We start from the raw sequence: 13,279 nt of genomic DNA on the forward strand, positions 1-13,279 counted from the left end.
ATATACACATTACTAAAAATGGTAAAGTGCAGTGAAGCCAAAACTGACTGATTTTTAGGATTGCTTGGATAGATTGAATATGCCACAAAAAGTGGAAATAAGACCAAAAAAGGTAGATAGTATAGCTTTTTAAAGCTTTTACTCATTTTTAAAAACTTGATTAACCTGTAGAAATAAACAAAATGTCTGAACTATAAATGAAACAAATGGCTACTGCTAAAAGCTCACAAACACCTGTTTACTTTTTTTAAAATCATATTAACTGTCATCCTCCCTCACCAAACCAGAACTCTCCATTCAGATTTCCAAATCCTTTTACGTAGTCCTTCCAGCCTCTGAAGAAATCCTCAGAGCCGTCTTTTCTCCTCTGGAAGACCTGCGCATGAAACAAAGAGGCAGGTTTACAGTTTGGAGGTCCATGACATTCACCCCTAGACGCCTGAAACTCTTTTCAGCTTTAAAAAAAAAAAACAATGACCCATGTTTTTCCTTTAAGTAGATGCGACATTAAGGTAAATTTGAAGCCGGTGTACATTTGCATCACTAGGCTTAAACTTTGTGCTGTCTGGTGGGGTCCAGATGACCCCACTCCAAACATTAACGTGCCTTGGAGGCAGGCATGTTAACGTTTGGAGTGGGGTCATCTGGACCCCACAAGACAGCACAAAGGTTAAGAGTAGTCCTGAGCTAATTATTCAAGCTTAAATTAGAAGTAGATTAGACTTTATTGCCATTACATTGTACAGGTACAGGCATTGAAATGCAGAGTGTGTTAGCAGTGAAGTGCAGGACATATTTGTTAAAAAACAAGTTCAACACAAACAGTAGATCTGCAACTGAAGACGAGTGTGAAGCTTGGAGACGGAGCTTTACCATCCAGCCCCCGCCATCTGTCTCCATGTCGCAGTAAACCACCATGGGTGTTCCAAGCTTCCCCTGAGGGAAGATCTCCACCTCTCCTGAAGTGCGGATGCCGTTCAGCAGCTCCTGGGTGCAGTCAGTGGGGTAGGGATACTTCAGGATGCCTGAAGGTGTGCATCGAAGGAGGAGCGTGAGAGAAACTCAGAAAAATGTATTACGTTTCTTGTAAAAAAGAGAGACGTACCGGTCGTGAATGTGGTGGAGATGGAGGGTCTGTGTTGTCCTCGTATTGCGATCAGCTGTACTGAGTACAGAGAGCCCGGATGTAGTCGGGTCAGGTTATACTGTGTCACTGCGGCATCCACAATCACTTCCTGCCATGGGTATTACAGAGGTTCAGTGGAGGACACAACATGGAATAATTATGAAATATTGACTTTAGGACAAACGGTTTTGCTGAAAAAACCTAAATATCGATCAAACCAATGGAATCACCTTTATTTCTTGGCCTTGGGTCCGATAGGTCAGTAAGTATCTTTGTGCAGGCTTTGATGGTGGTTTCCATGACAACACCGCAGTGCGGGGTGTTACATTGGTGGCAAGGAGGTCTCGTGGTCCATCAGCATCCCTCCCTAAGTGTCACCCCCAAAAAGTGTCACCATTTACATATCGTTAACACAAGTTTGAGCATTGATTTCCTTTCTTTACCACACACACACACACACACACACACACTATTTTACATTTACTGGGTCTACAAAAAATGGAAATATAGGGTTTATCCTCTCGACTACCATAGAAAAACAGTTTTGTTCAGGCATTTTTTTTTAAATCAAACAAAAAATATATTCCCTAGTTCTGCCCCTTCACATTTGGTGTCGCTCAATCGGCCAAATCTTCTCTGTAGATGCCAACACGACTTAATTCAGTAGTATGAATGGCTGGGAGACATCCAGGTTTAGACAAAAGAGGACTTATGTTCACTGCTGGTAGTCAGGAGGCTATGAAGTGAAGGATGTTCCTGTGTGTCGGTGCTGACTGACCGCTGGCGGTGGTGGTGAAGCTGGTGGTGGCTGCTGAACTCTCCCGGCTGCCCAGGAGGCTGGTTATGGTGACGGTGTAGGTGGTGGATTCCTTCAGAGAGCTGAGCTGCTGCTCTGCTGCATTTCCAGAAACCGTGAGCCTTTTCTGTGATTCTGCACAAAACACGGAGAAATTACACTTCAACCCAACAAACAACCACTTAATGAGATGGTAAAAGATGATTACACTGTAGGTTTTTTGCATCAAATCTTTAGATTTTAAAATCACTATTCTTAGAATAGGAATGTCAATTATCTCTGCTAATTGAACATGATGCACTTTATCAATTATTTAACAAACAATTGAAATAGCCTGCATCTGCTAAAAGTTTATTGAAAACACAGGCATTGCACTGTAAGTGGCAGATATTTCGCTTCTAAATTTGGGTAGATCCAATCTTCAGATCCACTGATAAATGATCTGTTTTGCATCTGCTTGATACAAGCTGGACTCAGCAATTACATTACAAACATTTTTTTTTCTGTACATGTTTGTCCTAAATGTACATCACAGATTCATGTTACTAAATATTTCAGCCATGTCAAGTATATTTCGGCAATATTTTATGAAATTGAATTATTATCCTTGACATAAAACAATGATTCCATTTAAAAGACAGAATGGATTCAGTTTGAGAGGATCCTGAATGTTTATGAAACCAGCTGTGAGAACAAAAGCTAAACTTCCCTGTAATTCCACAAGAGGGGTTCAGATGTGGAATAACTGCAGGGAAGACATTAAACATTGTCTTTACCATCATTGATTGTTTTTAGTGTATGTGCTTCATTAGTAAGGGAAGCCATTTTTGAACTTTGAATATCATAGTGATACCTCTGTTTATGATTTTCATTTTGTATTTTCTCTGTTATGATCAGTGCAGGTTAGCAGTGTTGGCTCCTCCCCCTCCTGTGCTCTCACCTGGTTTTTGTCACAGCTGCTCAAAATTTTCTATTAGTGTTTCTGTGATTAAGGACTTGCTTTTTGGTTTTTCTGTGTTTTGTTCTGGAGTCTTGCCGATGTGTTTGAGTCATTTTTGTCAAAGTTTGGGGTAAATTTTTGTTCTTAAATATTTTTGCTCTCAAAACATCTTGAATTTGAGTCCTTCCTACTCCTGGTAAAAATATAATTATTATATTTGATAATTTTGAGTGACTTATTTGGGGTTAATGCGTCTTAGCAGCTTCATGCCTGCTTTGTTTCCAGTTATATATTTAAAAAAAATCTTTACTGCTTTTTCCTTTTGCCAAATTGGGTTCTGGATTAAATCAAACGGGGTGGAGGGGGGCTAATTTTATGAATTATATACTTAAACAATTTGCCTTAAGAAAGCATTACAACCGAAAGAATATTTGAATATTTTAAGTTAAATGTTCACAGATGGATCCCAAATAAACCAATTTAAACCACAGAAGAAGTACGAAATAAACCACACAAAGAACTTAAATCAATGTAAAAGCTAAAAGTCTTTAGTGATTTGTTCTTTAATTATGTAATTTTAACATAATACGTGCGCCGTAAACATGATATAAAAGTTATAAGTCTGAAACGTGCCTAAAAAGTCCATTAGACATACGGGGACAAATGTGGAACAGTTGTGGAAAGCCACTAATTTGTGTGTGCATCTTGCAAAAATCATGCACAATTCCATTTGATTTAGGTGATAATTGCGTATAAACTACATAAAATACGCAGAAACTGCATAATTCTCAACAATGATGACCAAATCCATGCAAAGACCCGTTGGGTGAAATCCTCTACGGACATCTGCGCACGTTGACGAATGCATGAAACATCGATGACCTACGCGTAACATGCATGCAGATCTGGTCAAGTGTTAGAATTGGGAAATAGTTTCATTATTTTCGGCATTCCTGTTGTGAGTTCTTTCAGACGCAGATGTGTGTTTTGCTGCTGGACAGGCAGTTCAGAGGTTCACCGCTCACCTGTTTCTGAGCCATAAACAATGGCGTACTTGTAGACGGCAGCTAAGGCTGGACGCCATAACAACAAGGCTGTGGAGTCGGTGACATTTATGGCACGCAGGTCTGTGGGGGGGTCAGGAACTGAAAAGTGCAAAAGTCATAAAAGATTAAGCAGGAAAAGAGACACAGAATCGTCTGATCCATGCAAACACATCAAAATGCAGCCAGGAAGAAAATCCTCCAAGGAAGCCAAATTATTCTACACGTCCTTCCAGAACCAGCACCTGCTACAAGAATTTAGGAAAACACTAGAACAGTAGATCAAATTATTCATGCTACATTTTTGAATGACTCGAAATGCTGTTTCTTTCAGAACTGTTTGGAAAGATGTTTAACTCACGTGTCATGACAGAGTCTCTGATAGGGTCACTTTCGTCCAGGCCAAGAGTGGAGATGATGGTGACCTCATAGGTGGATCCAGGAGAGAGTCGAGACAGGTCAAGGGAGGAGTCCCCCGAGTCCAGTGTCACTGACACCGGCTCACCTATGAGGAACACAACAATGACATGCGTTCAAAAACAATGCTAAAAGCATTTAGCCCACGGTGTTCACACTGGACAAGCAGGGAGGGGCTTCTTTTTCTTTTTCTTCTGTTTATGTTTACTTGTGCATGTCCGTCAGTTGGAAGAGGCTTGTTGAAATATGTTCAGACAAATGAAAGACTTGGTGTCGTGTCCTTCTGGCCAGGCACAAACCGCAATTATCAATTTCTCCTTCATGATCAATTTTCAATCATTTGACACTTCCAATGAATGGAATGCCACATGGCACCACCAAATCTGAGTCCGTGATTGGTCAAAGTTTGACCTGTTTGACCTTGCAACGCGCAGCTCTTGTATTAGGGCTCAAAAATTTTCAGTATAAGACTTATTCAAATCTCCTCTACTTTTAGGGCAGAACTGTCCATTTTGTAAATCCTAGCATTTAAAACATTTTATTAATGAAAAGATTTTTTGATTTTGTGATGCATCAAGTTTGAATAAATATTTTATAGAAATTCAAAAATCCCATTGTGACTGACAGAGAAAGATAAAATAAAGAGGAGAGTGTGCTGAGAGAAGGAGTCACTCTTTAATTCAAATACCAAACAGACATTGGATGCTAAATTAAGGAAAAGCAGGCATTCCTGCGTCTGACTCATCTTTGCTCATGAATTGTATGGATATGAATAGAGATTGCCATCTGATGTCTTCTTCATATAATACCTTTATATATAATTTATATAAGAAATAGATGCAGATTCCACACTAAATGGGAAATAAATGATTTACTACTAATAAGACAGAGTGGTGCTGTAGTGCAAATAAGGAGTTTGAATAAATAACTATTTGAAAACACACATAAACAATGCAATAATAAACTTTTATGGTAAAAAAAAAAAAGGTTCTTACCCTCATCTGCATGGGTATAAGTGACTTTAAAACCACTAACTCGACTCCTGGGTTTAGTCCACGACACCGTCAAAGAGTTTTCCGTCACCTTACTGAAGGCAATGTTGGTTGGAGGCTCTGGGCCTGCAGGATGACAACAGGAGAGCTAGAAAACATGCAATTCAGGAGAACCTACTGTCCAACGTAAGTCATGAGATGGGAAAACATGGGAGTGAAAAGAGAAAGTTAAGACATTTAATCAAAAGAGGACTAGTCACATGAACTTTTTAAAGAAAAAAAGAAGTCAATTTGACAAAAGTGGCCACTGGAAGAAGGAAAAGTATGGTGTATTCCTATTTGTTCATTCAGACAAATAGTGCTCCTGCAGCTTGATATGTATATATGTACAGTGCAAACATATATACAGTATACATGTTATATACAGACATACATTGAAAACATTTAATGCAGATGATGGGTCCTGGGCAGCAACAGAACAAAAGATGACTACTTTCAGTCATACCTGAAAATAAAAGTGTGGCAGAAATAAACGATGACAAAACAGAGGAGGACAAACAGACAATTTCAAAGAAGGAATAAATCGGAGATCATTTAGACTTTCATTGGACAGGGTTGCCAGCAGAGTTACACACAGGATGAAAAATACACAAAAACATTTGAATTTGATCAAATCATAAAGAAAACGGACTTGCTCGCAGATTTTTTCTTGACTTTAGCCAAGTTTTGCATTTAGAAGGGGGAAGACAAGACCAAACATAAAGTGACCAGCTGTGGTCTTACCCTGGACAGGTGAGAGATGAGATGAGTGTCAGTGAAGCTGGCTGTTAGCTTACCCTGAATGAGAGAAGACCAAAGCAGCACAAAATAAGAGGAGGTATGCTGTTAGTGTTGCTTTTGATGCCAACTCAGTTGTCTGATACAGTAGGACTGAGACTTTGAAAAAACTGGGATTGGGTTCAGAGTTGGATGATCTGGAAAGAGATGCTTTGGCTCAAATATGCACAGTATCAGAAATTGTGGGAGTGCCTCAGGACTCCATACTAGATCCCCAACCAAACCCATTTCTTTACAAAAAGCCACAAAAAGTCAAAATGTGAATCTAGGTGTTCTTGTGGGTTTAAATTTACCAAAAACGTTTTGATGCAGGGCAAATCTAAAAACCAGTAGACTTCAAAATAAAAGAGGAATGGGGAGACAAGTTATCACTATTGCTAAACAAAAGAATATGTTCAATAAAGCCATAAAATTGAAATACTATAAAGCCTGTTCAAATATAAAAGAATACATTTAGCTGCCACAACAAAATGACCTTTGTAGTTGTCAGTGTGTCTGTTCCGAAAATATCAGCAATAAATCCAATGTGTGGCTCTTCACACACTCTGCTTAAAATATAAATTGCATATGCCTGACCTGTCATGTCTGTGGGAACTTTTTGTAGTAAAAAGCATTATTAAAGACTGAAGTGCTAGTTCACACCTGAGATTTGACATCAAATAAAAAGACAAATGGCAATAATTTTGAAAGAAGTATTGAAGAATGTGACGTCATTTGTGAACATGAATAGCAACGATATTGTTTTTTAATTTGTACATTAACATAGACAAGCACGCACAAAACATCACATGACAGTAAACACACTGAAACACAAAGCACGTGGGATGACAATTCTAGAATTGTGTATTTGAAGCATTCATTTTTTTCAAGAGCACCATAGTGTCTGGACTCTTGAAAGTGAAATGCAGCGAGCATTTAAAACAAATCATTCCAATCACAGTCAAGACGGGTGATGTTTAGTTAACGAAACAACATATATTGTGATCAGTTTAACACGAAGCACAGTGAAGATGAAAGGTACTGGCAGGACTTTTATGCTGATAAAAATTGGATGGAGGCGAAAGAACGAGAATGAAAGGCCATGTATTCATGGGTAAAACTTGGCTAAGTAATCGTACAACATTGTCCTTTATGACAACATCTACTGATACAGAGGCTGGTACCTGTACTGATGACAAGCTTGTGCTGACTGGACTGAAGGCCGGGACCCATTCCCGGCAAGGGGACGTTGTATTGCGTCTGTGAAGGCAGATCCTTGAACTGGTGCAATTGAGCTGATCCAGGCTGCACTGTTTTACTTTCCGTTGGTTTGGCTCCATTGGTGCTTCGCCCGACATAGTTGTCATCTACAATCGCACCATTTTTTGGTTCTTGAGTCAAATTATTTTGTTCAGCTTCCTTCCTTGGCAATTCTTCCGCCTTTTTAGCCTCTGTAGAGCTCACAACAAAATGTCCGAACTTCCCCTCTGGTGTGCCCAATGTGAGCGTAAATCCATCTGTGCTTCGGTTTGTCACTTTGACAAACTCCAAAGGTTCTCCAGCAGAAGTGGCATCTTTTGTTGCCCCCACTGTCTTTTCAGATTCTGGGTTGATTATCGTTTCTTCTGAGTAATTTGTTTGATGAGAGGAGATACCTTTATATTTCTCACCAACACCCTCAGAGTTAGTTTTCTCTTTTTGGAAATGAAACTCAGAAGTTTTTTCTGTATCAATCAACGAGTTGTCTTCCCTTTCCATTTCAGGAGGTTGTGCTCTGGTGTTTGCGCTGTCCCTGTCTATCTGAGCATTTTCAACAATTGGAACTGTTTCTTTTTCTCCTGACTGAGTCTTTTGGGATCCATGGATAGATCTGTTGAGACTCTGCCCCCTTTCTTGGTTGTCAGGAGTGCTATTCTTTTTTAGTTCATCATTTTGACTTACAGCAGTTTTGCTTGGCATTTTGGTTGGGAGAGATTTGGGAATAGGTCGGTTATGTGGTGGTCTCATGCTTCTTGTGTTTTGGTAAGCTCCACCATATGGTGGTCGGCGATGTAAGTTTGGCTCGAGGGATAAAGGGCGTCCATTTCGTCTTGTGATGTGCTGAGATGAAAGGTTGGGTATGGATTTCCCCGTTCCAACCCATTTTCTTTCTTCTCTTTTTGGCTCAGGGTCATGAGGTGGGGCATCTTTGGGGTTAGTCGTTTGAAGAGACAAAACTTCTGTGTTTGTAAATGTTTGATTCTGACCTCTTGTGAAAGAGGGATTGGGGGGACGTCTTGGTGGTGGAAAAACAAATCTTCTCCTTTCCGTCGGCACATGTTCAGCTCCATCTGATCTACGCCCCGTTGTTAATCTTCTGTTTGCTATCTTATCCCTCACCATTTCATTAACTGCAAGTGGCAGAGAGGATGAGGGCAATGATTCTTGTTTTGTTTGGTTCAACCTAGAGTCCTGGGGAGTTCTTAGCTGTTGGTGAGTTTTATTCTGAGGTCTCCTGTATTTTCGATTTGTGTTCCCACGATAATGCATGCGGCGCTGGGGTGTAAGTGAATTTGCATGTGATGCAGATTTAGAATTTAATGAGTTCAATGATGGTTGTGAATAAGATACAGAAGAGGAAGAAAGGGGCTTCAGTCCACCTGTAATCTGCTTGCTCACTGTTTCTGCATCAGCTGAGAGGTTCACTGGTTTGGATAGAAGGACAGATTTAGTCGTAATATTCAAACTGTCAAATGTTTCACTAAATGGTTTGTCTGGAGTAGTGTCATGGTCGCTTACTGTTTGTGGAGGAGCAGCCTTCAGGTCCGTGCTCATTGAGCTTTCTCCCTGCCCTTCCTCATTCTCTCTACTACCACTGAGTTTGGCCCTCAGGGGTAATCTGACATGTTTCCCCTTCATTTTATTTAGATACTTATTTTCTTGGTTATGTAAGATCCCTGTGTCACGTCTAAGCTCAACAGTGTCACCTTGGGGCTGTACGTTTGAGCCAAGCGTAGACGTTGGTTCCTCAGGCTTTTGAGGTTCTGATTCATTGGCAGGAATTACGACTGGATTTGTGGCATCTCTCCAAGCAGAAATTGGTGGATCCAAACTTGTGACTCCAACAGAGTCGTTGATGTTGGAAACACCTGGTTTAGCTTGTTTGGTTGACTTTATCGGATGCCTAGAGACAACCCTTCTCACTCCTGGTGCAACTCTTGTGCGGTTATAAGAATGCCAGTTAGGAAACTTTGTACTTGAAACTGTAGCCCTTTCCGCATCTTTGGGTCTGGTGACATTTCCCGTCAGAATTTGACCAGGCAAAGGCTTTGTTCTAGCTATTACAGTGGAGGAATAATTTCTGTTTGGGTTACTTGAACTTTTGAACCCTACTAAATCAGCTTGACCCCCATCTTCCGTTGTACTCTGTTTCTCTTTAGATGATGGGTTCAGTTCCTGGTCCGTGCTGCTAATATCTTCTCCAGGCGCTTGAGGGACCTGCAAGGCCAAAGCCTCTTTTTCCATCCCGGGTATTGTCTTGCCTATAAATGGATCAGGCATTAATAATGCATTTTAATCATGAACATATTAGATCCAAAGGAGAAAAAAGAAAGTTTTAATGTCCATCACCTTGAGGAAACTAGAAAAATAACTTTTTGGTTAGTAAGAGACAAAAAACTAATTTACAGAAGGTGTCCATGTAAAACCTGTAGGGAGAAAATTGAAATAATATGAAGTTTAAATCTGTGCTGAAAAGTAAACCTTGTTACTGAGTTTAGCAGTAGTTGGGAAAAAAACATGAACTTTTAGAGGATGCAACACAGAGAATCATGAGGACATTCAAATGCATCTAACGTTTAATGAGCAGGACATAAAGTTTTTATAGAGTTGACTAACAACGTTTAATGTCGTTTACAATACGTCCTTTGTCTTGGTTAAGCTAAAAATGGTGTGAACTGCAGGATATTTTACTGGTAGTTTATTACTCACCAGGAACCGCCTGGGTGGTTGCTGGTTGGCTTCGGCTCAGCCCCTTCTCCGCCACGAGTATGATGTCATACACACGCCCCGCCTCCAACCGCTGAATGAGAGCAGAGCTTTCTCCAGGGCCTACGGTCATTTCTCGAGTTCTCCCTACTCCATCGAGTGGGCTGATGGTCAAACGGTATCTATCAATGGCCCCCTGTGAAGGCTCCCACTGTACCACTGCTGTGGTGGAGGTCGTCTTGACAACTCGAAGATTGGTTGGACCAGAAATGACTGATGATGAACAGATTAAAATAAGACACAGTTAGGAGTCATAACCTTCCTGTTTTGCTGACACATGCCAGAAAACTCATTATTTTTGTTTTCTGTTATCAACTGAAGCTGTTTTGTGTCCAACCCTTCCTTTTTTATGGACCAAGAGCAAAACGCGTTTACAGCTAGATTAGTAATTGTGTCAAACTTTTGATTTGTTTTTAGATTAGGACAAAAAATGAACAATGACGGATTTATCATGACCGACCATTTCCAACATTTGCTGTTTGGTTGGAATAAAAGTGAGCAGCACAGTTGCAACAGTCAGTAAATGTACAAATAAGGGCAGAATCTCACGGGTCATAAATTCAGTGTTGCTCTCAATGCCCCGTCTGCCTTTGAGCTCTCCAACAATGCTGACTCTGTACTTTTGTCCGGCAGCCAGACCAGTCTGAGTGAAGGTGGTCAGATGTCCTCCCACTTGCAGCTCTATCTGCTGGTCACCTTCTTTCTAAAGGACAAAGAAAGGAGAATGGACAGCCACTTAGGAGATCCTATTGAGATGTATGACATTTTAAATGTAACTATTGTTCTTTGGCTTTCAAGTCCCACTCTGATCATCTTTTAATTCATTATAAAATCATTCCCATTGGTCTTTTAATTATGATTGTGAACGGCACTGTTAGCGTGGAGGAAGCCCGTCCCCACTTCCCATCATCCATCTGTCTACATGGTCTCCCTTAAAACCCAAAGCATTACCGCTGCAACAAAAACAGCGAGCAATATTTGAGCTATCCAGCCGTATAGTTTAGAGCCAGATGACCCCTCGAACGAGGAAAACCAAGACGTGCATGGATCTAGTTGTCTACAAGACACTAACTGTTGTAGCTTCATAGCTACAAGCTTTTTCAAACAGCTTTTTTTTTGTTTCGTCTGCTCCTGATTCACAGGGATTTGAATAAAGAAATACTCAGAAAAGCAAATTTCTGCTAAAATCCCTTTATATTTGCCCTATGTCATGAGAAAATGCCACAGAAACATGGAAAACACCATTTTCATCAGAGTGGGTCTTTAAAAAATGTCTTGTTTCATAAAGCAATGCAAACTGTTAATTGGATTTTTCTTTTGACTTGGTATTTAATCTTAAACAAGAGCTTCTCAACATAAGTCTTTGGTAAATACAAGAGGCAGCACATATGGTCAATCACAAAATTAGGGCTGGAACAGAAACACAATTCACATTTCCTTTACAATATCATTGATTGTTCAAGTCATGAATGTTTCTGTCTGTTGACTAGAGTTTAGACAGTTCAGCAAACAATCACATTCCCCACATGACGGCAAAAATAATCAGTGGGATCGTCATGAGGAGGCTGATGAGTGGAAACACCGTCACAGACAGATGATGTTGCTGCTGGCTGTAGTTTGTTGCTTTCAGCTGAGGGTCTTTAAACCCCCCCGGAGGAAACTGGAGTGAGAGTTTTGAGGCTAAACTTTAAAATCTGTGGTTTTCTTTAATCAATCAGAGAACAAGAAAAACGTCTTTAGTAATACTGTTCGAGTATTAATTGACTTAGGAGGTTGGGAGACAAAGGCTTCATAATTTGTATTTTTATGGGTAGTCGCTGAAGTTTGCATGTTTGTACCGCTGTGGGTTCACAGCACAGAAATGTAAAGCTGACTGTTGATTCTTTGTTTCCTCTTCAGACCTGATGGTGAAAATCAGATGACAGATCCCTAAGTTTACATTAAAAAGGCCTTAAAAAAGCTAAACTGGGCAGAAATAGAAAATGTCATCTATTTATGGGGAAGAAGCTTGTTTCTATAATTGGAGTCCAGATGGTTTTCGGCTGCAGGGTGATTTCCTGCTCACAAAGCCACCGACTTCCTCTTTAATTGATGAATTTGAATGTTTGAAGTGCTCCGTGACTCCAAAGCGGCAGCTTGTTTCTCCCATGAGTGCGTGCCTTTCTAATGAATGGATTCCACGATGTGAATGAGGGACAGCTGGTTGCTGTGCTGAACAATGCTGCGTGCCCTCATGTCAGAACGCGTCCGTTCTTTTTCACGTGCATGAGGGTAACGCCATGAAAAAGTTGAAGTTTCCAGTCGAGGCACAGCAAACTTTAAAACGATCTGAAGACGTTAGAATTTATGAGAGGAATGTCAAAGGCACACAGACTTCAATCTTTGACTCTTGTTATCTTTTTATTCTAGTAATATATATATACACTGTATATTTACGCATATAAAGTCTTGGATTCAGTTGTATTTAATCTACAATTGGCTTCCCCATCTGTTCAAAGTAATCAATAAAAACCGAATCTTGTTTTAAAAAGATTTGCTACACCAAAACTACTGGCATGCATCTTCTAATCTGAGGAAAGAAATTCAGTTCCATTTATGTACATTTAGTTTTTAACTCCAATTTAACTTTATAAGGGTCATCTAAAGAAAAGAAAAAAAACTCCAGTAAAACCAGTAATGTCATACTGTGTTGGCTTCACTTTATTTGGAAACCCATTATGGAATCATCAGTGGAAAAACTGCACTAATAGATAAATCGTTGCTTCCAGTACTGATGATGTGTGTCCAGACCAAACCAGCAGAGGGATATGTCAGCAAATAGACAAGGAAAATGCAGATATGTACATTTCTATATGACGTTACACTCGTAAAAAATACATTTATATTGTATATTTTGTATAGTTTGTTGCCATAAATCAGACTTATGCTTGTTTGTCTATTTATCCGTCACTTAAGCTTTAATGCACTAGAATGAATCCCAGAGAACATCAACAGTCTACCAGAAACAAGCAAGCCCATGTCTACATAAAAAAACATAAATGCATGATAAGACATGCTCTCTAGAGTCCTCAGGGATCTGTGCAGGCTTCAGCATTAAAGTTCCTTTATACAGACGGAGTGCGT

At 40.0% G+C, this 13,279-nt stretch overlaps 1 protein-coding gene across 2 annotated transcripts in view; it reads right to left on the bottom strand.

Annotated features, from left to right (window-relative positions):
- Positions 1 to 13,279, bottom strand: part of LOC101155444 (tenascin) — a 36,412-nt gene that overhangs the window by 3,175 nt on the left and 19,958 nt on the right. Inside the window, exons 7-17 of one of the 2 annotated variants that reach the window (XM_020706936.2) lie at positions 10,706 to 10,859; positions 10,100 to 10,369; positions 7,315 to 9,651; positions 5,318 to 5,440; positions 4,267 to 4,410; positions 3,888 to 4,007; positions 1,905 to 2,057; positions 1,357 to 1,493; positions 1,106 to 1,235; positions 874 to 1,025; positions 280 to 376 (exon numbers count right to left, since the gene is read on the bottom strand). In XM_020706936.2, coding sequence (XP_020562595.1) covers positions 280 to 376; positions 874 to 1,025; positions 1,106 to 1,235; positions 1,357 to 1,493; positions 1,905 to 2,057; positions 3,888 to 4,007; positions 4,267 to 4,410; positions 5,318 to 5,440; positions 7,315 to 9,651; positions 10,100 to 10,369; positions 10,706 to 10,859 — 3,817 coding nt within the window. The remainder of the gene's footprint in view (positions 1 to 279; positions 377 to 873; positions 1,026 to 1,105; positions 1,236 to 1,356; positions 1,494 to 1,904; positions 2,058 to 3,887; positions 4,008 to 4,266; positions 4,411 to 5,317; positions 5,441 to 7,314; positions 9,652 to 10,099; positions 10,370 to 10,705; positions 10,860 to 13,279) is intronic. The other variant, XM_011480918.3, reaches the window with a different exon arrangement.

This window comes from Oryzias latipes, chromosome 11, assembly GCF_002234675.1.
Source record: "Oryzias latipes chromosome 11, ASM223467v1".
NCBI lineage: Eukaryota > Metazoa > Chordata > Actinopteri > Beloniformes > Adrianichthyidae > Oryzias > Oryzias latipes.